The sequence below is a fragment of the Hyperolius riggenbachi genome, chromosome 8 (assembly GCF_040937935.1).
Source record: "Hyperolius riggenbachi isolate aHypRig1 chromosome 8, aHypRig1.pri, whole genome shotgun sequence".
NCBI classification, from domain to species: Eukaryota; Metazoa; Chordata; class Amphibia; order Anura; family Hyperoliidae; genus Hyperolius; species Hyperolius riggenbachi.
In genome coordinates, this window is record NC_090653.1 from 73,774,799 (window position 1) to 73,799,956 (window position 25,158).

Sequence of the window (25,158 nt, forward strand, 5' to 3'; positions counted from 1 at the left end):
TACTCAAAATGGCGATGCAAAGTTGCTTTGGGTTAGTCGCGCGAGCATAGCGTGCTCAGGTGACGCCAGGGGACGTCGGAAGGTGTCATATTTTGGAGCTGAGAGAAGAAGATGCCGAAGAGCTGTGCGGCCCCGGAGTGTAAGAGGACGGAGGGAGCCCGAGAAAGTTACTACAAGTGAGTAGAAGTGCTGCAGCGTGCGAGGGAGCGAGTCACGTGACCGCGCGTCATTCCTCCGTCTGCCGCGCGGCTGAGCCAGGCGCTTCACGGGGACAGCTGTGTTCTGGGCTCCTGCGTGGAGAGACAGGTGCTGAGGAAACTGACGGGTCTTCCAGAGCGACCCATCAGAACCGTTCACTTATTACCTAAGGTCTAATAGGTTGTTCCAGCAGCCGCCTCACCTTTCCCTGTTTTCCTTGCACGTGTCTTGCTATGATATGTTATAAATAAAGGCGTCCACTAATGATACAATCTACCAAATCTATATAGTAGGAGAGCAAACTAGTGAATATATTTTGAATGGACACTTTTGCTAGTCCATTTTTATTAAAGGAAACCTGTAATGTACAAAAGCATTTTTTCACTTACCTGGGGCTTCTGCCAGCCCCCTGCAGCCGCCCTGTGCTCCATCTCTAAATTATCTGCTTGTCCCCTGCTGTGGCTCAGTTTTTGTTATGCTGGGAATACACCATACAATTTTCTGTCAGATTTACCTGCCAGATAGATAAAGTTCAATATGTTGGAAATGTATCTATCTGACCATCTATCTGCTGAGCAATTAGGCACTGTTCTACTCAGCAGGAGAGAAACAGAAGACAATGCACCAGAGATAATGACCAGTCTCTACAGAAAATCTAATGATGCATTCTAACAGAAAATTGCATGGTGTGTTCCCAGCATTCTGCTGGGGATAGACTGTAAAGGCAGCCATACACTGGTCGATGTGCCATCAGATCGACCAGCTGACAGATCCCTATCTGATCGAATCTGATCAGATAGGGATCGTATGGCTGCCTTTACTGCAAACAGATTGTGAATCGATTTCAGCCTGAAACCGATCACAATCTGTTCAGCTGCTCCTGCCGCCTGTCCCCCCCCCCCCCCCCCCCCCCCCGTATACATTACCTGATGCGGGCTCCCGGGCGTCTTCTCGGCATCTTCTCAGCGCTGCACCCGCTCCATCCCGGCGCTTCCTGTGTCACTCCGTGACCAGGAAGTTCAAATAGAGCGCCCTCTATTTGAACTTCCTGGGTCACTGCAGTGACCCAGGAAGCGCCGGGATGGAGCGGGTGCAGCGCTGAGAAGATGCAGAGAAGACGCCCGGGAGCCCACATCAGGTAATGTATTTTTCATCGGATCGGCCGCCGCTAGCGACGCGCACTTTACCCGCGGGCGATCGAGGGTAATTTCCCGCACGGCACGATCGACGGACCGATCCGATTTCGGGAGGAAATCGGATCGTCGGCGGCGTTTACCGCGAACGATTGGCAGCAGATTCGATCCCAGGATCGAATCTGCTGTCGAAACGGCCGGGAATCGGGCCAGTGTATGGCCACCTTAAGTTTCTGTACCGTGTATTAACCACCCTGGCGTTCTGATAAGATCGCCAGGGAGGCTGCGGGAGGGTTTTTTTTAAATTAAAAAAAAACTATTTCATGCAGCCAACTGAAAGTTGGCTGCATGAAAGCCCACTAGAGGGCGCTCCGGAGGCGTTCTTCCGATCGCCTCCGGCGCCCAGAATAAACAAGGAAGGCCGCAATGAGCGGCCTTCCTTGTTTTGCTTACACCGTCGCCATAGCGACGAGCGGAGTGACGTCATGGACGTCAGCCGACGTCCTGACGTCAGACGCCTCCGATCCAGCCCTTAGCGCTGGCCGGAACTTTTTGTTCCGGCTGCGCAGGGCTCAGGCGGCTGGGGGGACCCTCTTTCGCCGCTGCTCGCGGCGAATCGCCGCAGAGCGGCGGCGATCGGGCAGCACACGCGGCTGGCAAAGTGCCGGCTGCGTGTGCTGCTCTTTATTTGGCGCAAATCGGCCCAGCAGGGCCTGAGCGGCAGCCTCCGGCGGTGATGGACGAGCTGAGCTCGTCCATACCGCCCAGGTGGTTAACCAGCTGATCGGGCCAGCTGATAATATTCAGCTGGCCCGATCATGCCGCTCGACCCGTGCCCGCTCTATTCCTGCCGGTGGACAATGGCAGGAAATCGAGTGATGACAAGGAAGCGCCGGCGGGGACGAGCGGCAATCGATCGATCCGCGCGGACGAGTGGGGACGCGGCTGGGGTCGATCCGGCGGCTAATCTGCCGCCGGAACGACCCATGTATTCCCAGCATTACAGCCGAATTTCAAGTCGATTGCGTCCTTGTTTGCTCTTCTGTCACCATGCGTGTCCTGCGCAGGTGCAGTATGCGAAAACCGCGTACTGCACCTGTGCTGGATGCTCCAGGTGAGGTGAATGGGAATGAGGATGCGCGTAGCCATGCAGGCGCAGTGGCTGGTGACTTCTGATAATGAAACCGAGTGGCGGCAGGGGACTGGAATATAGTTTAGAGATTGTGTGGGAGGCTGCTGGGGGCAGGCAGAAGCTCCAGGCAAGTGAAACTTTTTTTTTTTTTTACATTACAGGTTTCCTTTAAAAAGATGTGAGATTATTGTGTTATTAGTGGGCACCTTAAAAAGATATCCTTGGAGTTCTGAGGTGAAATAAGTACTTGGTATTTTACTTACCTGTGGCTTCTTCCAGACACTTATAGGGGCTGGAAGAAGCCCCAGGTATATAAAAAATGCATATACCTATTTCACTTTGGAACTCCTTAAAGCCCGTCTACACGAGGCGATCCGGCGGCTCGGTTAGCCGCCGGATTGCCTCTTCCGCATCCCTGCGCGTACCTGCCGTGTCCCCGCTCGCCGCGCGTGTGTCGGATTCGATCTGCCCTCGTCCCTGCGCCGCTTATCTTCTGCTGGATTCCCTGCTATTGTCCCCTCGTGGGGAACGAGTAGGGAATCGGCGGCGGCGGCGGCAAAATCAGACCTGACGGATCTTATCGATGCGGCTCGATTGATAAGGAACATCGCTCCGTGTAGACAGAGCTTTATCGTGTGCTTTAGGCGCTAGTCTACTTTAGAGGACCCAGCAGGAAACCTCATAGGGAAATTCAGCTAACATGATTGCGTGGATGGCGCCCTCTGGAGCTGGTATACCTGGGGCTTCTTTCAGCCCTTATAAGTCTATCAGGTCTGGTGGTGCGGCTCTATTGTCCTCCAGAGTGCCGCTGTCACCTCTGTAACAATCGCTGGCTCCGGCGGGGTCGTGGGCTTCTGTGCAGGTGCACCTCTTGTGATCACAAGAGGCATGCATTTGTTGAAACCTGTGACCCAACTGGTGTTGGTGTTCCTTACAGAGGTGACAGCGGCATCCTGACAATGGAGCTGTAATGATGGACCAAATAGACTTCAGAGGCTCGAAGAAGCCGCAGGTAAGTAAAGCTTAAAGGGGAACTGAAAAGAGAGGTATATGGAGGCTGTCATGTTTATTTCCTTTTAGACAATACCAGTTGCCTGGCAGCCCTGCTGATCCACTGCTTCTAATACTATTAGCCATAGCCCCTGAACAAGCATGCAGCAGATCAGGTGTTTCAGTGGTTCAGACTTATAAGTCTGATCTGACAAGACTAGCTGCATGCTTGTTTCTGGTTTTAATCAGATTCTACTGCAGAGAAATAGACCAGCAGGGCTGCCAGCAGTTGGCTGATGGTGTAATGGTTAAGGGCTCTGCCTCTGACACAGGAGACCAGGGTTCGAATCTCGGCTCTGCCTGTTCAGTAAGCCAGCACTAATTCAGTAGGAGACCTTTGGCAAGTCTCCCTTACACTGCTACTGCCAATAGTGGCTGCAGCTCTGGCGCTTTGAGTCCACAAGGAGAAAAGCGCAATATAAATGTTATTTGTCTTGTCTTTGTCTTGCCAGGCAACTGGTATTGATTAAAAGGAAATAAACATGACAGCCTCCATATACCTCTCTCTTCAGTTCCCCTTTAAATGATACCTGAGCACTCGTAAATTGTAAAAATGGGTCGCCGCAGAGATGCGTAGAAGGTGCACTTCTCTTGTGCAGACTGAGAAGAGTGAGGACGGCAGCGTGGGAGTGATCCGTGGGCACTGTCTGAAACCCACTAACTGTTTGTGGCCCTACTCCTCTGGCTGTGCTTGTACACAGTGGAGAGTGTGGCCATGAGAACCTACCCAACACCCTCCTGTGGGATGTATTCAGAGGGTCTGTGTGTGGCAATGATGGGGTTGATAAGGAGATGGGAAGCCTCTGGACTAGGCTTTCTGCTACATAGGAAAGAAACACATTATTTTTAGAATGGGTTCACTTTAGTTTGGTGTTGTGTGTGTGTTTTTTTTTTTTTTTTTTTCTTTTTTTTTCCTTTCTTCTTCTTGAATCTAAAATGACAGGTGTTAGTTGGTGCTGGACTGCCACTTTGTGTAGTGCAGATTTGGAAAGCTACTTAACGGGATTATTAATTAATCAAGATTTCATATAAATCATTCTTTTTAATCGGATTAGCCCAGTGGAAAGTTTTGGTTCAGTCAGCTACTTCTTGTTCCAGCAGTCGATTGAGAAACTGCAAAAGCTGAATTCACAGGTGACCACTCACACAGCTACAAACACACGAGGTGTGTTCATTATTAGTTCTATTCAATAAAGCGGCTGCATGCTAAAATCAAGTACCTGCTCACTGAATCTTATTGTTAGTTTTATTATAAGATAAATACTTGATTGGTTGTGCTGTAAAGCTAAATCAGGATGGTAACAGAAAAGATATTCAACTCTGTATGGCCACCTATGGGCCCATTCACACATTGGGCTTGATTCATTATAGCGTTATAACTGCTTTAACAGCAGTTATCACGCGAGCTGCCGCGCGCAAAGGTTTGCATGCGAACAGCGTTACTTTGTGTGATCAGCGAAGGTTTGTGTGCAAAGCACACTTGATCGCTTGCAAAACCTTCACTTACCATGCGAAGTAATGCTGTTTGCGTGCATTCCCTTGCGCGCGGCAACTCGCGTGATAACTGCTGTGATAGCAGTTATCACGCTATAGTGAATCTAGCCCATAGTGCTGTGTCGATTACAGCAACATGTAAGCACATTTTTTTTTCTTTTATATCCTGTGCATACACTGATCAGAGAAAAGGATGGAGATGGCACTCAGTGAGTCTAGAAATGCAGTTGGGTGACTATGACTCATTCCAAAAATCTTCAGAGATGTCAACACCAGGGCTGTGGAGTCGGTCCAAAAATCCACCGACTCCGACTCCTCAGTTTAGGATTCCACCGACTCCGACTCCACGACTCCGACTCCTCTAATTTGCATATTACAATTTTGTTGATTAAAAGTATGTAACATGAAATTCGTCTCATAACTGCCAACGCTTAGGAATTTTACAAGACAACTGAAGTGAGAAGGATATGTAGACTACTATATTTATTCCCTTTAGACTAAAACTAGTCCTTAGTAATAGTACTTGTAAAAGGTACAAACCGGAACAAAGAACATCTATCAGGCCCTAGGCAATGTAAGTGTGGGTACATGTAAGAATGATGTGCAGGTACTCTGCAGGGGAATGAGGAGATTGTAAACAGACAACACCTCTGTGTTCAATGTGCACAGCATTCTCAGTGGATTCCCTGCAGCTCTGTGAGGAGTGCATATGTAGAGTATAGTACTACTGTGTAACAAAGTAAACCTGAGACGGATGAAATTAAAGTTTTATACATACCTGGGGCTTCCTCCAGCCGCCTTCAGGATAATCAGTCCCTCGTTGTCCTCCTCCACCACCTGGATCTTCTGCTATGAGTCCAGGTACTTGAGCCAGTCTGGCGTAGTGCGCATGAACACACTCCACCGCTAGGAGCATACTACACCTGTGCAGCACTATTGCGCAGATGCAGAATGTTCCTGGCTGTGGGAGTGGCATGCGGCCGGACTGCGCTGACTGGCTGAATTACCAGGACTCATAGCAGAAGATCCGGGTGGTGGAGGACAGTGAGGGACTGATTAGCCTGAAGGGGGCTGGAGGAAGCCCCAGGTATGTATAAAACTTTACTTTTCATCCGTCTCAGGTACCCTTTAATTTGTAGTCACCAAACCAAATTTTAATAACATATCAAATTATTTGATTTCATCAGCAAAGGGAGTGCATACATTTGCATAAATCAGCATCAGTGCAGAATTATTTCCATCTCGTTGACCATCTCTATTAGTGACACAGCTACACATCAGGCTTTATTCTTACAGCATAGATGTTATTTAGTATATATAAGAGATTCCTGTGTACACATCTTATATACAGTCACAATCAGATATGTATATCTGACCTTAAAAATACGGGGACTGCTTTATTGAAGCAGCACAAGTAACTAATTTTGATTGGTTTATTTCATTTTTGTGGACTAAGCACAGCTATTACTGTATATATACATTATTTTTAATGACTATTATCTGAGAAATAGAACATTTTATCATATTTTCTATTTTAATTACAGTTACAAATTCATTAGGAGTCGGAGTCGGTGCATTTTTTCCCGACTCCAGGCACCCAAAATTGCCCGACTCCACGACTCCGACTCCACAACTCCGACTCCGACTCCACAGCCCTGGTCAACAGGGCTGTGGAGTCGGAGTCGTGGAGTCGGTGTCGGGGCAATTTTGGGTGCCTGGAGTCGGAGTCGGGAAAAAATGCACCGACTCCGACTCCTAATGAATTTAAACTGTAATTAAAATAGAAAATATGATAAAATGTTCTATTTCTCAGATAATAGTCATCATAATTTATATATAATAGTAATAGCTGTGCTTAGTCCACAAAAATGAAATAAACCAATCAAAATTAGTTACTTGAGCTGCTTCAATAAAGCAGTCCCCGTATTTTTAAAGTCAGATATACACATCTGATTGTGACTGTATATATGATGTGCACACAGGAATCTCTTATATACAGTATACTAAATAACATCTATGCTGTAAGTATAAAGCCTGATGTGTAGTCGTGTCACTAATAGAGATGGTCAATGAGATGGAAATAATTCTGCGTTGATTCTGATTTATGCAAATGTACTCTTTGCTCATGAAATCAAATAATTTGATATGTTGTTAACATTTGGTTTGGTGACTACAAATTAAATGGTACCTGAGAAGGATGAAAAGAAAAGTTTTATACATACCTGGGGCTTCTTCCAGCCCCCTTCAGGCTAATCAGTCCCTCGCTGTCCTCCTCCGCCACCTGGATCTTCTGCTATGAGTCCTGGTAAATCAGCCAGTCAGCGCTATACGGCTGCATACAGCTTTCACAGCCAGGAGCGTTCTGCACCTGCGCAACAGTGCTGCGCAGATGTAGTACGCTCCCGGCGGTGGAGTGTGTGCATGCGCACTACGCCAGATTGGCTCAAGTACCTGGACTCATAGCAGAAGTTCCAGGTGGCAGAGGAGGACAGCGAGGGACTGATTAGCCTGAAGGGGGCTGGAGGAAGCCCCAGGTATGTATAAAACTTTAATTTCATCTGTCTCAGGTGTACTTACACAGTAATACTATACTCTACATATGCACTGTCCACAGAGCTGCAGGGAATCCACTGAGAATGTTGTGCACATTGAACACAGAGGTGTTGTCTGTCACCCATAAACCTGGTTCAGATTGTGCATGAAGAATGTGTAACAGAGGAAGAATCTCCTTATTCCCCTGCAGAGTACCTGCACATCACTCTTACATGTACCCACAGTTACATTGCCCAGGGCCTGATAGATGGTCTTTGTTCCGGCATGTACCTTTTACAAGTACTCTTACCAAGGACTAGTTTTAGTCTATGACTAAAGGGAATAAATATGGCAGTCTATGTATCCTTCTCACTTCAGTTGTCTTGTAAAATTCCTAAGCGTTGGCAGTTAATAGACAATTTTCATGTTACATACTTTCAATCAACAAGATTGTAATATGCAAATTAGAGGAGTCGGAGTCGGTGGAATCCTAAACTGAGGAGTCTGAGTCGGTGGATTTTTGTACCTACTCCACAGCCCTGGATGTCAACATGTGCAGCAGTGTTTCTGGCCCAGGTCTAATAACCACGGGAAAAAGCAATCCTGTCCTACTTATGACTGAAGATGCTGTTCTGTTGGACCTGGTTCACACCACACAGATGAAAAACATCTGTGGAACGCTTCAGGTTTTCATCCGTGACCCTTCGCTCTGGTAGTGCTGTCAATGTGGCGCATCCGTCGTGCCGAATGTATTTGTTCTAATGGAGCAATGTGAATGCATCCTATTAAAGTTAATCTGAGGTGAGAGAGATATGAAGGCTGCTCCTATTTATTTCCGGGTAAACAATGCCAGTTGCTTGGCAGACCTGTTAATCTTCTGCCATAAGTAGTGTCTGAGTCAAAACCCTGGAACAAGTATATGGCTAATCCAGTAAAACCTGAGCCAGAGTACCTGATCTGCTGCATGCTTGTTCAGGGTCTGTGGCTCAAAAGAAATAGAGACACAGGGTCAGGAGGACTGCCAGTCAAAAAGGAAATAAATATGGCAGCAGTTTGTCAGAGCACCCTAGGATGTCTGTTTACTGTCAGAGCACCCTAGGATGTCTGTTTACTGTCAGAGCACCCTAGGATGTCTGTTTACTGTCAGAACACCCTAGGATGTCTATTTACTGTCAGAGCACCCTAGGATGTCTGTTTACTGTCAGAGCACCCTGGGATGTCTGTTTACTGTCAGAGCACCCTGGGATGTCTGTTTACTGTCAGAGCACCCTGGGATGTCTGTTTACTGTCAGAACACCCTAGGATGTCTATTTACTGTCAGAGCACCCTAGGATGTCTGTTTACTGTCAGAACACCCTAGGATGTCTATTTACTGTCAGAGCACCCTGGGATGTCTGTTTACTGTCAGAGCACCCTGGGATGTCTGTTTACTGTCAGAGCACCCTGGGATGTCTGTTTACTGTCAGAGCACCCTGGGATGTCTGTTTACTGTCAGAGCACCCTGGGATGTCTGTTTACTGTCAGAGCACCCTGGGATGTCTGTTTACTGTCAGAGCACCCTGGGATGTCTGTTTACTGTCAGAGCACCCTGGGATGTCTGTTTACTGTCAGAGCACCCTGGGATGTCTGTTTACTGTCAGAACACCCTAGGATGTCTGTTTACTGTCAGAACACCCTAGGATGTCTGTTTACTGTCAGAGCACCCTGGGATGTCTGTTTACTGTCAGAGCACCCTGGGATGTCTGTTTACTGTCAGAGCACCCTGGGATGTCTGTTTACTGTCAGAGCACCCTGGGATGTCTGTTTACTGTCAGAGCACCCTGGGATGTCTGTTTACTGTCAGAGCACCCTGGGATGTCTGTTTACTGTCAGAGCACCCTGGGATGTCTGTTTACTGTCAGAGCACCCTGGGATGTCTGTTTACTGTCAGAGCACCCTGGGATGTCTGTTTACTGTCAGAGCACCCTGGGATGTCTGTTTACTGTCAGAGCACCCTGGGATGTCTGTTTACTGTCAGAGCACCCTGGGATGTCTGTTTACTGTCAGAGCACCCTGGGATGTCTGTTTACTGTCAGAGCACCCTGGGATGTCTGTTTACTGTCAGAGCACCCTGGGATGTCTGTTTACTGTCAGAGCACCCTGGGATGTCTGTTTACTGTCAGAGCACCCTGGGATGTCTGTTTACTGTCAGAGCACCCTGGGATGTCTGTTTACTGTCAGAGCACCCTGGGATGTCTGTTTACTGTCAGAGCACCCTGGGATGTCTGTTTATGGTAACGTACTGTTGACTTTGTGTCAGGTTGGCAGCGAATCCGGTACTTCCGGTGCGATGCGGTTAGTGTACTAGGCCACATACACATTCTTTGCTGTTACCCTGCGTGCAGAAAGAGTAACACAACACAAAAAAAAGTGCCTTAGTGTAAAGACAGCCTCAGGGTGCACTGCATTGTGATGGTTGTAGGTCTCTCCCTTTCTCTTTGTACTGCTGGCTGCCCACAGAATCTTATTTTCCTGCATTAGTAATTGGCAGCACTGAGCAAAAGCCCTTGCTACTCTTTGCACACTTGTCTAAAGTGAAAATGAACTGTTGAGATAATCTTGTATCTAGAGAACGAATTCTTAAAGTGGCTATTAATGATATGATTCTTTGGATGATCAATTTTCCAATTTGATTGTAATATCGATTGTGCTGGCCTACTAACAGGAGTAAAGCTGCTGTCCAATTTGATAAGTTTAATAGAATCGATCCAAAAATAGATTGGTATTACGATCGAATCAGAATCAATCATCCGAGGAATTGCAGAGACACATTTTGCATTAGGGCTTATTACCACTGGGAGCCCCAGCAGTTTCCAATTAAGCTGCGGCTCCTGTTCTGCTGCGTAGCTACAGCCAAATAGTCTGCAGCATGCTGTCCAGATTCACACCAAAGTGCAATCTAGACGGCAAGCCATGTTATAGATGGGCTGCATTTCCCTGTGCAGATCGCTAGCTGGGAAACGCTGCAAATCTGTAGCTAGTGGAAATGGCCCTTGGTGAGAGTGATATGGGGCTGCCAGGTTTTTTCTTTATAAACACTAGTTACCTGGCAGCCCTGCTGATTTGTTTGGCTTCAGTAGTGTCTGAAATACACCAGAAACAAGCATGTAGCTAATCTTGTCAGATCTGACAATCTTGTCAGAAACACCTGAATTGCTGCATGCTTGTTCAGGGTCTATGGATAAAAGTATTAGAGGCAAAGGATCAGCAGGACAACCAGACAGCATATATTGTTAAAAAGGAAATAAATATGGCAGCCTCCATATAAGTCTCACCTTGGGTTCACTTTCAAGGTGCCCATACATCTATTGACTTGGCGGCCGATCCATGCAATTCGATAATTATCAAATCAAATGAAAATCTGTGACGCCAAGTGCATGCCCAATGGAGTATGTGACCAATTTTGGGCCGAGCATGTCCATTGGACATGCTGCAAGATGTCAGGCTGTTGTGGTTGATTGGGTGCGTGACGGTAACGGCAAGTGATATCGGGACGAGCGACAAACACAATGAAACCCCCAACGCTGTCCCTCCTAATGTCTAATGTGCCCACTCCCCTGGTGCCCAGTGCCGTATACATTAGCTATCCGTGGCAGCTGCTTGCTCCAGGTTCTGTCCATACTCTTGCCCTACGAGGTTGCTGGAGTAATGTGGGCAAGTGTGTGATGGAGGTAATGTATACTGCACTGGAGACTGTACATTGCGCCATATGGGGACAGCATCAGGCTGGCGATGTGGCTTAAGGCTGATTCTGGATCGATTTCAGCATGAAATTGATCGGGAATCGGCCTGCAGTGTATGGGCAGCCAACAGATCTTTCTAATCCGATTTGATTAGAGAGAGATTTGGCTTTTGATCGAGTCTGCCCAACATCACTAGATGTATGGCTACCTTTAGTGTGGCTAAATAATACAAATCTCTTGTTTTGTGAATTAGCTTAAGGCAGCCATACACTGGTCGATAGCCCAACAGATAGATCCCTCTCTGATCTAATCTGATCACAGAGGGATCTATTGGCTGCCCATACACTGCACACAGACTTGAATTGATTTCAGCATGAAATCGATTCAAGATCTGTGGAGCCGCCACTGCCGCCTACCTTGCTCCCCCAGGTCATATCGGCTCCCCCGGCCAGCAGCAATAACATAACCATTCCGGCCGGCACTAGTCCCCGGGATCCATTCAGTCTCAATTCTTTCGGCATCCACCATGTCCTCTTCACTTCCTGTCTTGTCCTGTGGCAAGGGGAAGTTTAAACAGTAGAGAGCGCTCTACTGTTTGAACTTTGGCTTGTCACAGGACGTGAAGAGGAGATGAAGAAGTGACAGCACGGACCCAGGGACTTGCACCGGCCGGACAGGTGATGTATTGCTGCCTCGGTTGTCGCCGTATTGAACGGCACTAGAGAGATCGAGCAAAATTTTCAGTCGGTACCGATCCACTGAATCGACCGATGTTGAATGGCAATCAGTCGATCGGTTTGCGTTATCGTTTTCACAGCAGATTTGATTGCAGTGATCAAATCTGCTGTATATCAGCGGGAATTCGAGCCAGTGTACCTTTAAGGGGCCCATACACTCGGCCGATTTTCTGGCCGATCAAACGACTGATCGGTTGCCAATCAATTGGCCAATCGACCGATCGATGGCAGATTTTGATGGTTTTCCATCGAACTGGCAGGGTGGAAAATCTAGGTCGATCTGATGAGATTGCTTATTTTGCATTTGGCCTCCTGGACGTAGTAGCTACGCCCAGGAGGCCGTCTGCGCGCTCCCGCGGCCAATCGCGCGCGTGCACGCGCGATCCCGGACGCGGTTCGTTAGCCTGGCAATCAGTGAATCGGGCTATGGTGCCCGATCACTGATTCCTCTCCCCCGCTGAAAAAGCGACAGCTTCTCTCGGAAGCTGTGCTTTTTCTGGCTGTAAAGTCCCCCATACTTCGCTCTAAGCGTATGTTACGCTTAGAGTGACGTCACGTAAACAAACTCATGGCCGCCATCTTGTGGCCAAAAAGTAAAACTACAAGTGAAAAAAATAAAACTCAAGACACATTTACATTATAAAACTATGGCTTACATCCCACCCTCCCAAAAATACCCAAATAAAATGTTTATTACAAAAAAAAAACCCATTACAATAAAAAAAACATGTAAATATTTACCTAAGGGTCTAAACTTTTTAAATATCAATGTAAAGATGAAATATTTCTAAATGTTTTTTATTTTAAACTTGTAAATAGTGATAGATGCAAAACGAAAAAAATGCACCTTTATTTCCAAATAAAATATTGTCGCCATACATTGTGATAGGGACATAATTTTAACGGTGTAATAACCGTTTTAATTATGGAGGCATGTATTATTTTAAAACTATAATGGCAAAACTGAGAAATAATGCATTTTTTCCGTTTTTTTTTTCTTCTTCTTCCTGTTAAAATGCATTTACAGTAAAGTGGCTCTTAGCAAAATGTACCCCCCCAAAGAAAGCCTAATTGGTGGCGGAAAAAAACAAGATATAGATCAGTTCATTGTGATAAGTAGTGATAAAGTTGTAGGCTAATGAATGGGAGGTGAAAATTGCTCGGATGCATAAAGTGAAAACGACTGAAGGCTGAAGTGGTTAATGGAAATCTGATGGCAAAAAAAAATGCCATCAGATCGAATTTCAATAGATTTAAAACTGAAATCTATTGGAATTCTATCCTGGTAAAAAATGTTCTAAAAACGCATCAGAAAGATCATCAGATGCATTTCTTATCTATCTGCTGCCAATCTGACGAGTGTATGGGCACCTTTAGGTTTAGAAGATGCAAGAAAAGCAGTAGACCATGCACATTTAGCTCCTTATTGGCAAGGGGCAAGATAGACAGTGAGTCATGCTCCATTGTATTGTGGCCAAGTAAATAACTTTCTATTCTTCCTTGGAAGACCTTGGTCTTTTATGGCTGTCACTAATAGCAAACATCCTACATTTGTACATACAAAAGCATGGTGTTATGCTACGAAATCCTCCATAGAAAAGGAAGGCACTGTAAATATTTACTTAACACGTGTAATTCTGTTCCTGAAGTTTCTTAATCACAGATTTATTTATTTTGTTCTCTTTTATCAATGATTCCTACATGACGACTTGTTCCTCCGTGTGTGTTTCTATTGCATAAGAGATGATGTTGAGGGGAGGAGCAGGCAGTAGGCAATCCATTTTTGCCTCTTTTTTTGTGTGCTAAAGTTCTCTGTGTAGAGGGAGATCCGTTTTTTGTGTAGCCTTTCACTACCCCTCCGTGTATCCGGGGTCCGTGAAAACCATGCAAATCCGAACTCTGTTCAATTTTTCCAAACAGATCCCGCATATCAGTTTTTTTTTTTATCCATTTTAGCCCGTGGGGATTTTTCACTTCATGCATCAGAGCAATTTTCACCTCCTATTCATTCACTAATAACTTTATCACTACTTAACACAATTTATTGATATCTTGTTTTTTCCGACACTAATTAGGCTTTCTTTGGGTGGTACATTTTGCTAAGAATTATTTTTTTATAAATGCATTTTAACAGGATTAATAAGAAAAAAATGGAAAAAAAATGTATGTTATTTGCCCGTTTTTGTCTCGGTTATGACACGATTTACATTTTGTCCCTATCACAATGTATGGCGCCAATATTTTATTTGGAAATAAAGGTGCATTTTTTCCGTTTTGCGTCCATCACTATTTACAAGCTTATAATTTAAAAAATGTTCATAGCATACCCCCTTCAAATGCATATTTAAAAAATTCAGACCCTTAGGTAACTATTTGTTTTGTTTTTAATTGTAATTTTTTTTTTTCCATTAAAAATTTTATTTGGGTAATATTTTGGTGTGGGAAATAAAGTTAATTTTTAATGTTATGTGTAAATTTTAATGTAAAAAAATATGTAGATGTAGTTTTACCATTTGGCCACAAGATGGTTGAGTTTTTTTTTTGTTTTTTTTCTATTTGTGCTTCTCAATCACCGGAAGCACAAGGAGGATGGGGAAACTTTTTTGCAGAAAGACTGAAGCTTCTAGTAAGAGCGCTTCGTTTTTTCTGCTGGGAACACGGCTTGGTGATCGGGATCCATGTTCCCGTTCACTGATCCCAGGGCTACCGGAGGACGGGAGCGCGCTGAAGAGCGACACTGCAGCAAAGCAGCCGCCTGGATGTGAGGATCACGTCCGGGCGGCAGAAATGGTTAAAGTGTGTGTGTGTGTGTGTGTGTGTATATGTACGGCTGCTATTTTAAACATTGGTATCCGTGGCTTCGGTTTTGATCCAGACCAAAAAGCTGAGCCACGGATACGTTAAACAAGTGTGAACCGACCCTAAACGTGCATACACACATCCAATTTTGATTTGCCAACACTGACCAATTTTACCACCTCTGTGTAGTAGGAGGGCCAACAGACTTTGTATACCATGAACAGAATGTGTCAGTAAACTATCATACTATAATGTAAAATTGGCCAATCAAAATTGAATGTGTGTACCAGGTTTAAGGGCCCATTTCACTACAAAAAATGTCAATTTGCATATGTTTTGTGTGTTGGGGTTTTTTGCTACCATGAGACTTTACATAGGGCAGTATCCATCTCTGGGTAATTTTTTTTTTTTTTTCCCCTAAAAGCACACATCTAACTACACATGCGTTGCTATTGAAATGCAGTACAGGGAAAATGCAATGGTTTCCAGAGAGTTGTGCATGGTGCTGGAGCGAGGGTTGGGCGGGCTCTATGGGATTCGGACCATTCACATTGCATCAGTTACAATGTAGAATAATGCTGCATATCCACTCACTGCCCATACAATTCTATGCAATGTAATGGATGGCGTTATTCTAACCCACTGCATGCAGGTTTTGAATTATAATAATAATAATAATAATCCGAACATTTATATAGCGCTTTTCTCCTGTCGGACTCAAAGCGCTCAAGAGCTGCAGCCACTGGGACGCGCTCAGGAGGCCACCTGCAGTGTTAGGGAGTCTTGCCTTGAACTCCTTACTGAATAGGTACTGACCCTAGCCAGGATTCGAACCCTGGTCTCCCATGTCAAAGGCAGTGCCCTTAACCAGTACTCTATTAACGTGAAGGTGTCCATCGCAGTTCACACTTATTATGTGTGAATCCAGCCTTAAAGGGAACCTAAACTGAGGGGGGATATGGATGTTTCCTTTTAACCTCCTTAGCGATATGGACGCATTGTTACGTCCATTACCGCCGGATGTCGCCGCTCAGGCCCCGCTGGGCCGATTTGAATAATTTTTTTTAAAAAACACGCAGCAAGCACTTTGCTTGCTGCGTGTCTCACCCGATCGCCTCCGCCGCTACCCGCTGCGATGCAGGGCCTCCCCAGGCGAGACCCCGTGCGCTGCCTGGCCAATCAGTGCCAGGCAGTGCTGTGGGGTGGATCAGATTCCCCTTTGACATGATGACGTCATCCCGCCCAGCCCTCCAAGAGATCCCGTTCTTTGAACGGGATCTCTTGATCTCCGATTGCCGGAGGGGCTGGGGGAATGCCGCTGATCAGCGGCTATCATGTAGCGAGACATTGTCTCGCTACATGAAAAAGAAAATATTTTTTTTTTAAAAAACGTATTTGCTGCCCCCTGGCCTGTTGCCTGTCAGTCCTGCTGATCTCTTTGGCTGCAGCAGTGGCTGAATCACACACCTCAAGCAAGCATGCAGCTAATCCAGTCTGACTTCAGTCAGAGCAGCTGATCTGCATGCTTGTTGAGGGGCTGTGGCTAAAAGTATTAGAGACACAGGATCAGCAGGAGAGTCGGGCAACTGGTATTATTTTAAAAGGAAAAATCCATATCCTTCTCAGTTTAGGTTCCCTTTAAAGGATATCTGAGGTGACATGATAGGCATGTGTATGTGCAGTGCCTAGCACACCAATAACTATGCAGTGTTCATTATTTTATTTTTTTTCTCTGCCTGAAAGAGTTACATATCAGGTATGTAAGTGGCTAACTCAATCAGACAGGATGTGACTACAGTGTGACCCTCACTGATAAGAAATTCACCTTTTTATCTCTTTCCTGCTCTCAGAAGCCATTTTCTGCTAAGAAAGTGCTTTATAGTTGGAATTTCTTATCAGTGAGGGTCACACTGTAGTCACTTCCTGTCTGACTGAGTCAGTCACTTACATACCTGATATGTAACTCTTTCAGGCAGAGAAAGGGAAAAAAAAAGGAACACAGCATAGTATTTGTGTGCTAGGCACTGTACATACACATGTCTCTCATCATGTCACATGTCACTTTGGGTATCCTTTAAAGGACAAGTGAAGTGAGAAGAATATGGAAGCTGCTATATATTTCCTTTGGTTTCCTGGCAGCCCTGTTGATCTATTTGGCTGCAGTAGTGCCTGAAAAACACCACAAACAAGCATGCAGCTAATCTTGTCAGATCTGAAAATGTCAGATACATCTGATCTGCTGCATGCTTGTTCAGGGTCTATAGCTAAAATTATTAGAGGCAGAGGATCAACAGGGCTACCAGGCAACTGGCATTGCTTAAAAGGAAATGAATATGGAAGCCTCCTTTTCTCTCTTGCTTCAGTTGTCCTTAAGGCTGGTTTCACAGTGGGACGTTACAACAGTGGGACGTTACAGGCGCACGTTAGAGCAGCCTGTAACGCACCCCACCGCACAGCAATGAAAAATCAATGGGCCGTTCACAGTGCCCACGTTGGGTTACACAGTAACGCTGCGCCATTACACAACGTACTGCATGCAGTACTTTGTAAGCGGCAGAGCCGCGTTAGACTGCTTGGACATGCGCAGTAATGTTCGGGAGGAGCGGAGAGCGGCCAGGCACATGGCTAATTAATATTCACTGCACTCAGTGACGTGCAGTGTTTACATCCTTGAGCGCCCGCTCTGTGCGGCGATTGGCCGGGCGGGACCACGTGATGCCGCATGCGCACAAGAGTACGCATCACGGCATCATGGACGCCAGAGTGAGCTGCACAACGCGGCTCACTCTGACGTCCACCTTAGAGAGCACCAGGCGTTGCGTTAGGGGCACGTTATGCGACCATAACGTCCCCTAAAACGCAACGTCCTGGTGTGAAACCAGCCTTAATGTTTTGACGTCTTTTTCATCTGCTCCTTTCTTACTACTTCTACTTCATTTCTGTTAAATAGACACAAAATGCTTCTATTTACGGTAGACTTTCATTGCATCCATTAGAAATTGTCACTGTCTTGACAAGGTGGTTATTTCACCCCACTAAGACTATCCCATGTTTACCAAGATAGAAACCCTAAAGCTACGTACACACATGCGACAACGATCGTTCGTTGTCAACGACGAACAAACTTTTAATTGATGAACGACCTAAGTAAAGTTAGTTTTAAAAGGTGTGTAACGATCAGATCGTTAGAACGAACATTACATCACGTAAAAGCAACTATTGCGCCTGCGCATAAAAATGAAAAGTTCCATGGAGAAATAGTGAAATGCTCATGTCAAGCCTAGTACGAACGACCGTTTCCAATAATGTACTTCTTTTGCAAACGATCGTCATTGGAAAAAATCCGCCAAGCTAGTTCGTTCGTTTTTAACGATCTAGCTCGTCCGTCGTTAAACTTAATAGTCGTTGGCTGCTTTTTTTTTTAAACGATCGTCGTTTGAAACGATCGGGGAACGATCGTTTCAAACGACTATAGTCGCATGTGTGTACGCACCTTTACTGTTGGAGATGCGATGCTGCCGTAGGTTCTCTCTTACATATATTATGGCTCCTTTCTGGCAGTCAATTGAAAAACTGATTAAGGAAATGACTAACAGAGAAGCACCATTTACTCCTCAGTTCTACCTTCTTAGCTTGAATGACTGGAAAATGAAATCTTATATAGGGTCAGTGTTACGGCACATTCTGAATGCAGCTAAGACTCTGATTGTGAGGAAATGGGGTACTACTAGAATACCGACACTGCTGGAATTGACCGGGGAACTAGACCTGGTATATGATTTGGAAAAGACTGTGTATTCGATACAGGGAAGATCCGAAAAATGTAATAAAATATGGAGAATCTGGCTAGTATACAGATATTCTGATGAGTTTAAACAATTACTGGCTGCTGACTCCTAAATTTAATTCTGTCTGAAGACTCGTCACATTGACCGTGAAAACAAAGCCTGCTAACTCTTGTTATATGGTTGGGATTTTTCGCTGAACCTCAAGACCCCTAGTTATTAGTTACAAATGTTTCATTTTGTTTATAATATATATTTACTCCTGGTCAACTAAGGGCGATTCAAGACATATACTCATCCTCTGCAAACAGCCCCGTTTCTAAAGCTGGCCATACACTAGGCCGATTCCCACCAGATCGACAGCAGATTCGATCACTGGGATCGAATCTGCTGTCACATCGTTCCCGCAACACGCCAAATTTCGATACATTTCGTCCGATTCCGTCGATCGCTCCGTGCGGAAAATTATCGTCGATCGTGCGCGTTCGAGTGACCGACGCAATAGTCCGCATACATTACCTGCTCCGCCTGCACGATTGCCACCGGTCACCGCTGCTCCGTCTCCGCGCTGGTCTGGTCTCCGGGTCCGGCATGCTTCACTTCTTCTAGCCCGGCAGGAAGTTTAAACAGTAGAGGGCGCTCTACTGTTTAAACTTCCTGCCGGGCAGGAAGAACTAAAGCATGCCGGACCTGGAGACCAGAGCGGAGACAGAGCAGCGGTGACCGGGGGCAGTCGCGCCGGCGGAGCAGGTAATGTATGCGGCGGCGGGGGGAGCGGTGGCAGCAGCACCACCACCACAACAGATTGTAAAAGGTTTCAGGCTGAAATCGGTTCACAATCTGTTTGCAGTAAAGGTAGCCATACGATCCCTCTCTGATCAGATTCGATCAGAGAGGGATCTATCTGTTGGTCGAATCTGATGGCAAATCGACTTAGACATGCCCTATTGGTCTTGTCAACATTGCCTTTTATACAGTTGTCTATATTTTAAAATCTGTTTGTTCAATAGACCGTGGTGTATTATGGTTGACTAAAATAAAGAATTTGAAAAAAAAAAAAAGAAATTGTCACTGTCGGGTTTGTGCATTGCCATTTTTCTTTTCCCAGTTCCCTGTTCCCTCAAAACTGCAGGGCAGTAAACTTAAAGCTTGATTAACTAAACCAACCCCCCCCCCTACACCATTTAATTCCAGGCACGATGGATTGAATTCGATTAGATCGCTTAAATCCAACCTGTCCGATCGGGTTTTGATCGATCGTGTAATCGATTTTGGCTAGTTTTCAATGCAAATCGATCACACAATCGATCGAATCCCGATTTGGACACGTCAGATTTAATATATCTAATCAAATTTGATCCAATTGAATTTGATCGATCGCGCCTGGAATTGAATGGTGTAGAGGGGGTTTTAGACAAATAGCATTCCTTATCAGAGTAGCATAATGAACTTGCGCCTGCTAATTGGCAATGAGAGCTCCACTCATCCTGCCCTGAGCCCCTGCGGGCTCGTTGCACTCGCTATGCTACTCTGATAAGGCATGCTATTTGTCTTAATGAATCAAGCCCCTAGTGTGAATGGAGCCTATAGAGAGGATCTGTGTGATTGCCCTTCAAGGAAAAGACGTGAACTTTACCATGGAGGGGTATCCCCTTTATTTTCTATGAGTTTCTGTGAATGTAGAGTAGATGAGATGTCCCTAGCCGAAACAGGAAAAGGGGCACATGATCCCTAACGGAATAAAGGGCGCTGCCATAGGCGCCTATTATAAAAGCTGTGATTTACAGCAGTGCAGTGACACTCTGGTGCACAGAGGTGCCCAATAAAATCACGTGTGCCGAGGCATGCCAATATGCAAATTGTGGCATTATATAGTGGGTGCCCAAATTTAACTGCTTTGCTGCAAATCGCAGCTTTGTGGCAGTACCTGCGGGCACCTAAATTTACATTCTTTGCTGTGGGCGCTGGGGCTTGCCGATACGCAAATTACGGCGGGTGCAGAGCAAATTTTCATTCTTTGCAAAAAATCGCGGTTTTGCAGTGCTACCTCTGGGCACCCTGGTTGGGGGTAGGTTAAAGGGGCGCTATGGGGAAAAATTATAAAATATGTGCAAACCTACAAATAAGGCGCAGTGCACACCAAAACCGCTAGCAGATCGTCAAAACGCTAGCGGTTTTGGGAGCAGAGAGCAGATATTTGTCCGGGTGCGCACCAAGCGGATTTTGTATGCGATTCACCAGCCGCATCAGCCAGTGAAAACGCTTGGCTATTGTATTTCAATGTGTGGTGCACACCGGCGGTTTGAGGTTTTTTAGCAAACCGCAAACGTGCAGCAGGAGGCGCGTTTGCGACTTGGCAAAAACCTCAAACCGCCGGTGTGCACCATCCCATTGCAATTCATTAGCCAAGCATTTTTCCAGGCGGATGCGGCCGGCGGATCGCTCCAAAAACCACTCGGTGTGCACTGGACCTATGTGTGCGCATCAAAACGCAACGTCCTACTGTGAAAGAGGCCTTACTCATCTTCACTTGGGGCTTCTACCAACCCCCTGCAGCCGCCCTGTGCTCTCGCCATACTGGAACGGTGCTCTGGTCCCCCGCAGTGGCTTAGTTTCATTTTTAGACTGGCCAGTCGCTGAGCCACTTCGTCGCTTTCGCTCGCGTTGCCATCCCCGACCTGCGCATGCACAATACAATGACGTGAGCGAGACTGCGCAGGTGCAGAAAACGAAACTTGGCTGCTGCGGGGGAGCGGTGCATCGTTCCAGGACATTGAGGGCACAGGGCGGCTGCAGTGGGCTGGTAGAAGCCTGATTATGATTATGTATTATAGTAAACTACATGGTTGCGTTCCTAGCTATATGTGGTAAAACCTGTGTAATCTTATCAGGGGGATTATTACAGTCCCCCTTAATGTGCTCTTTTGTGTTTGCATTGCATCAAATAACTGTACCTGTTGGTCTTGCATCAGCTTTGTGAAAGCTACCAACCAACCAATCAGTGTCCTGCACTGCTGTAGTGATGGCTTAATTACACTGATGCCTGTGTTCTGTTTCATTATAGGTTTCCTTTACATGACAAAGTGCGTCTTAAACAATGGCTAACAAACATGGATGTGGAGAATTTTTTCCCCACCAAGAACCAGTATCTATGCAGCAAGCATTTCAAACCATCCTGTTTCCAAGCCAGATGGGGACTTCGCTATCTGAAACATGATGCAGTTCCAACTGTCTTCCCAGCCAAAGGCATTTCGGTGTGTATTGTAATTTTCCACAGTGTGTTGTGTGCAGATTAATGTACATTGTACCGCATATCATAGAGATGATTAGATGCACCTAGGTCAGGCACTGTATACATCAGTGAGGCTAAAGCTTTATTTAAAGAGGAGCTGTAACCAAGGATTGAACTTCATCCCAATCAGTAGCCAATACCCACTTTACCCACTTTCCCATGAAAAATGTTTACCTTTTCTCAAATAGATCGTGGTTAGAGCCAGCCCACAGTGTGATGTAATGACCTAGGTCCTGACAGTTTACTCTGTGAACCGTGTTGCATTGTGGGGAAATTAAAGCCTTTTCCAACTGCCAAGCAACCAGTATCTCCCTATGTGCATAGAACTCTCAGTAATGAGCATTCCGTACAGATCACCTGGTAAAACTAAAGATGTCACCACCAGTGATAACTCTTAAGAATGTAAATCGGGAAGAGGAAAGATTTTACATTGGGCAAACACTGAATACATTTATAAATTAATATTGTAAACAATAAGAAATTGTATTCACTGGTTTCACTACAGTTCCTCTTTAAAAATGTATTTCAAATCAGGGAAACCATTTATATCTGTGACTGGTTTATCTGGATACTATTCCATCAGATTTATGCCCCACTTGCTCCCCTGCACTCTGATAAATGATTGCCCAATTTTACCACTTCATGTAGTATGAGGGCTAGCAGATATTTGAATACTATAAACCTATTGTGTAGGTAAACTCCCATACTACCTGGAGGTGGTAAAATGGGCCAAATCATTGGCCTGTAAAAATTGCATGTGAGTGCACCCTCATTTTTAATTTCTATTAGTCAATAGATTTCTCTATAGTCAAGGAAGAAAAAATAGAGAAACTGTGCTCAGATGTGACATCCATGGGATGTGACATCCTGTCTAGCGAAGGTACTGAGCACTAACAAGCGCTCGGCTGGTGCACGATAGCAGCTGACGCAGTGACTTCACCGCGTGAAAGAGTCTTCCTACTTTAGTGGTAATTTATGAATGCAAAATGAAACTGGATGAACCAGGCCTAATCATCTGTTTACTATGCCCAGTGTCTCACCTGACCAGATGGGAATAATCAACCCAATATAAAAGACCAGGGCCCATATGCAATTCACTTTCTGAGTTATCTCCTAGGAGACAATTTTAATATCCTCTTTAAATACATTTTTCAGCATTTTACAATTGAAAAAGTACCTAAAAGTTGAAAAAAGTACTATCAAAATTGCCTGCTGGTGGTTTAAAAAGTAATAGAGTGCAATTGTGTGAAAATATATCACCTAGGAGAAAAAGTGAATTGTCTATGGGCAAAGCTCACTGACCTATCACACCTGGGCCCATATGCAATTCACTTTTTCTCTGGAGTTTTCTCCTTGGAGATAATGTTTCCTCTTCAAATTAAAAGAACTTTCCAGCACTTTTCAACTAAAAAAGCGCGAAAAGGTAAAAAATAAAGACTATCACCATTATTTTGAGCATTTTCTTGCTTTCTGATGGCTTAAAATGTATTTTATTGTCAAATTTAAAAATCTCGCCCAGGAGAAAACTCGGGAGAAAAATGTAATTGCATATGGGCCCCCAGAGTGGGTACAAAAATCCTTAAACTCCACAGCTTTTGAAACCACCGACTCCAGGTACCCAAAAATTGCTCCGGCTCTCGGACTCCACAGCCCTGAATTCACACCATGGTATTATTGCAGAAAACTATGATCAAATATAACTTGTAATCTTCCTCCTCTCAGCTGACAGATTTGTTTTGCAGCCCACACTTTATTCTTCTGTTTGTGCTTCTATTTTTACTGCACTCCATTTATAATTCATTGCAAAGTGTTGTAAACAAATTTCTCCTTCCTGCTTTTCAGAACAGGAATCATGCCACACAACCTAGGACCTCGACCTCCTTGCAGAATTTAAATCGTGAGGTCTGCATACCCACTGTCTCATCTTTGGGCCTTGGAGAACTCCAGCCTCTGTCAGAAACGCTGACCATTGCTCTAGATCCAACCTTCTCTACTACTCAGATGACTATAGATGGAACAGAGGTAATGGTCACAGACCCGAGCGCACTGGCCATTCCCACAACAGTGGTGGGTGCCGTGAGTTTGGTGCCGCTGGTTCGTTTTGTGGAATCATTTGATGGGCTGTCATTGGCACTGAATCCTTCTCAGGGGTTTACTTCTGTAGCTTTACCAATTGCGGTGACTGGGCAGCAGCAGACCCATGAAATACCACTGGTGGAAGCCATTACCATCATCTCAGAAGAGGATATTGCTTCTACAGCATTGCAGCATGGCTTTTATGGCAGGCAAGTACTGGAAACCGTTGCGAATGAAGGTCCTACCTTTATTGAAGTGAGTGAAGCCGCAGACAGTGGCGCTATGGTCGTTGAAAACCTCGCTATAGAGCCATTTTTCGAAGCAGGACTGCCGACTCCTGAGCCAGTAACCCTGTCGCCAGAAGAGGTGATCTCCTATCTGGAAACCATGCAGACAGCCACAGTTGTTCCTGCAGTTGAAGCAGGCCCACTTCCACCACTGTTGTCTTCTCCAGAGACTGTGCTGTCAGCATCTATCACAAGGCCCATACCTTCCACGGTGCCTATTGTATCAAAGCGCAGTGAGGAAGTGCCCGCTCCATGCATGGCAGCAGAACCGATCTGGTCAGCCTGCAGCCAGGAAGCAGGTGGATTCTCTGAAACACTGATGACGGATGAGCTAACCTCTGTGGGTGTGAATCTACAGAATAAAGTGAGGGCTCTTCAGAAGAGACCTCAGAAGCCCTGCTCTGAATTGGGGGTCACAATAGGTGTAGTGGAACAGCTGAAGAAAGAACAAGGGGAGCTGGTGGTAAGTTTTCTATGATGGATTATTTGAAGTATAACTGCATTATGTGTTCGTGTACCTGCAGGTAAAAAAGTGCCCCTACAGAGAACTCTTCTGGGATCCTTCAGAAGCTTCTCCTGCCCCGCCATCCTCCCCCCAACGGCCCTTTCTAGCGCTGAGATGCCTGGCTCATGCATGCGCACTTTTACGGACCTGATTGGGCTTGGCTTTTTCTGCCAGTGCCTGAACAAATCCATGCTGCTGGAGCAGTTTGGCCGCACTTCGGGAGTCCGTGCTCGCAAGCGGCTTAGTTGAGGAGAAAGCCTTTTTAGTGTCCTTTCACACCAGCTGAGTTGCATTCCATTTTGTTTTTGAAGAGGCTTGCGATTGTCCAAACGCAAGTACAGTAAAGTTACAATTGGAATCGTGGGAATGCATTCATACTGGATGCATTTGCGATTTTCTAAAGTGTGTGTGTGTGT

The 25,158-nt window shown here is 45.6% G+C and overlaps 1 protein-coding gene across 1 annotated transcript; it reads left to right on the top strand.

Moving 5' to 3' along the window:
* The first annotated feature begins 8 nt into the window (after positions 1–8).
* LOC137527358 (uncharacterized) lies at positions 9–24,991 on the top strand. Its single transcript, XM_068247868.1, has 4 exons — positions 9–176; positions 21,647–21,836; positions 23,717–24,700; positions 24,917–24,991. The coding sequence occupies exons 1-4, from the start codon at positions 112–114 to the stop codon at positions 24,989–24,991; spliced, it is 1,314 nt and encodes a 437-aa protein (XP_068103969.1). The 5' UTR covers positions 9–111.
* Positions 24,992–25,158: the final 167 nt, after the last annotated feature.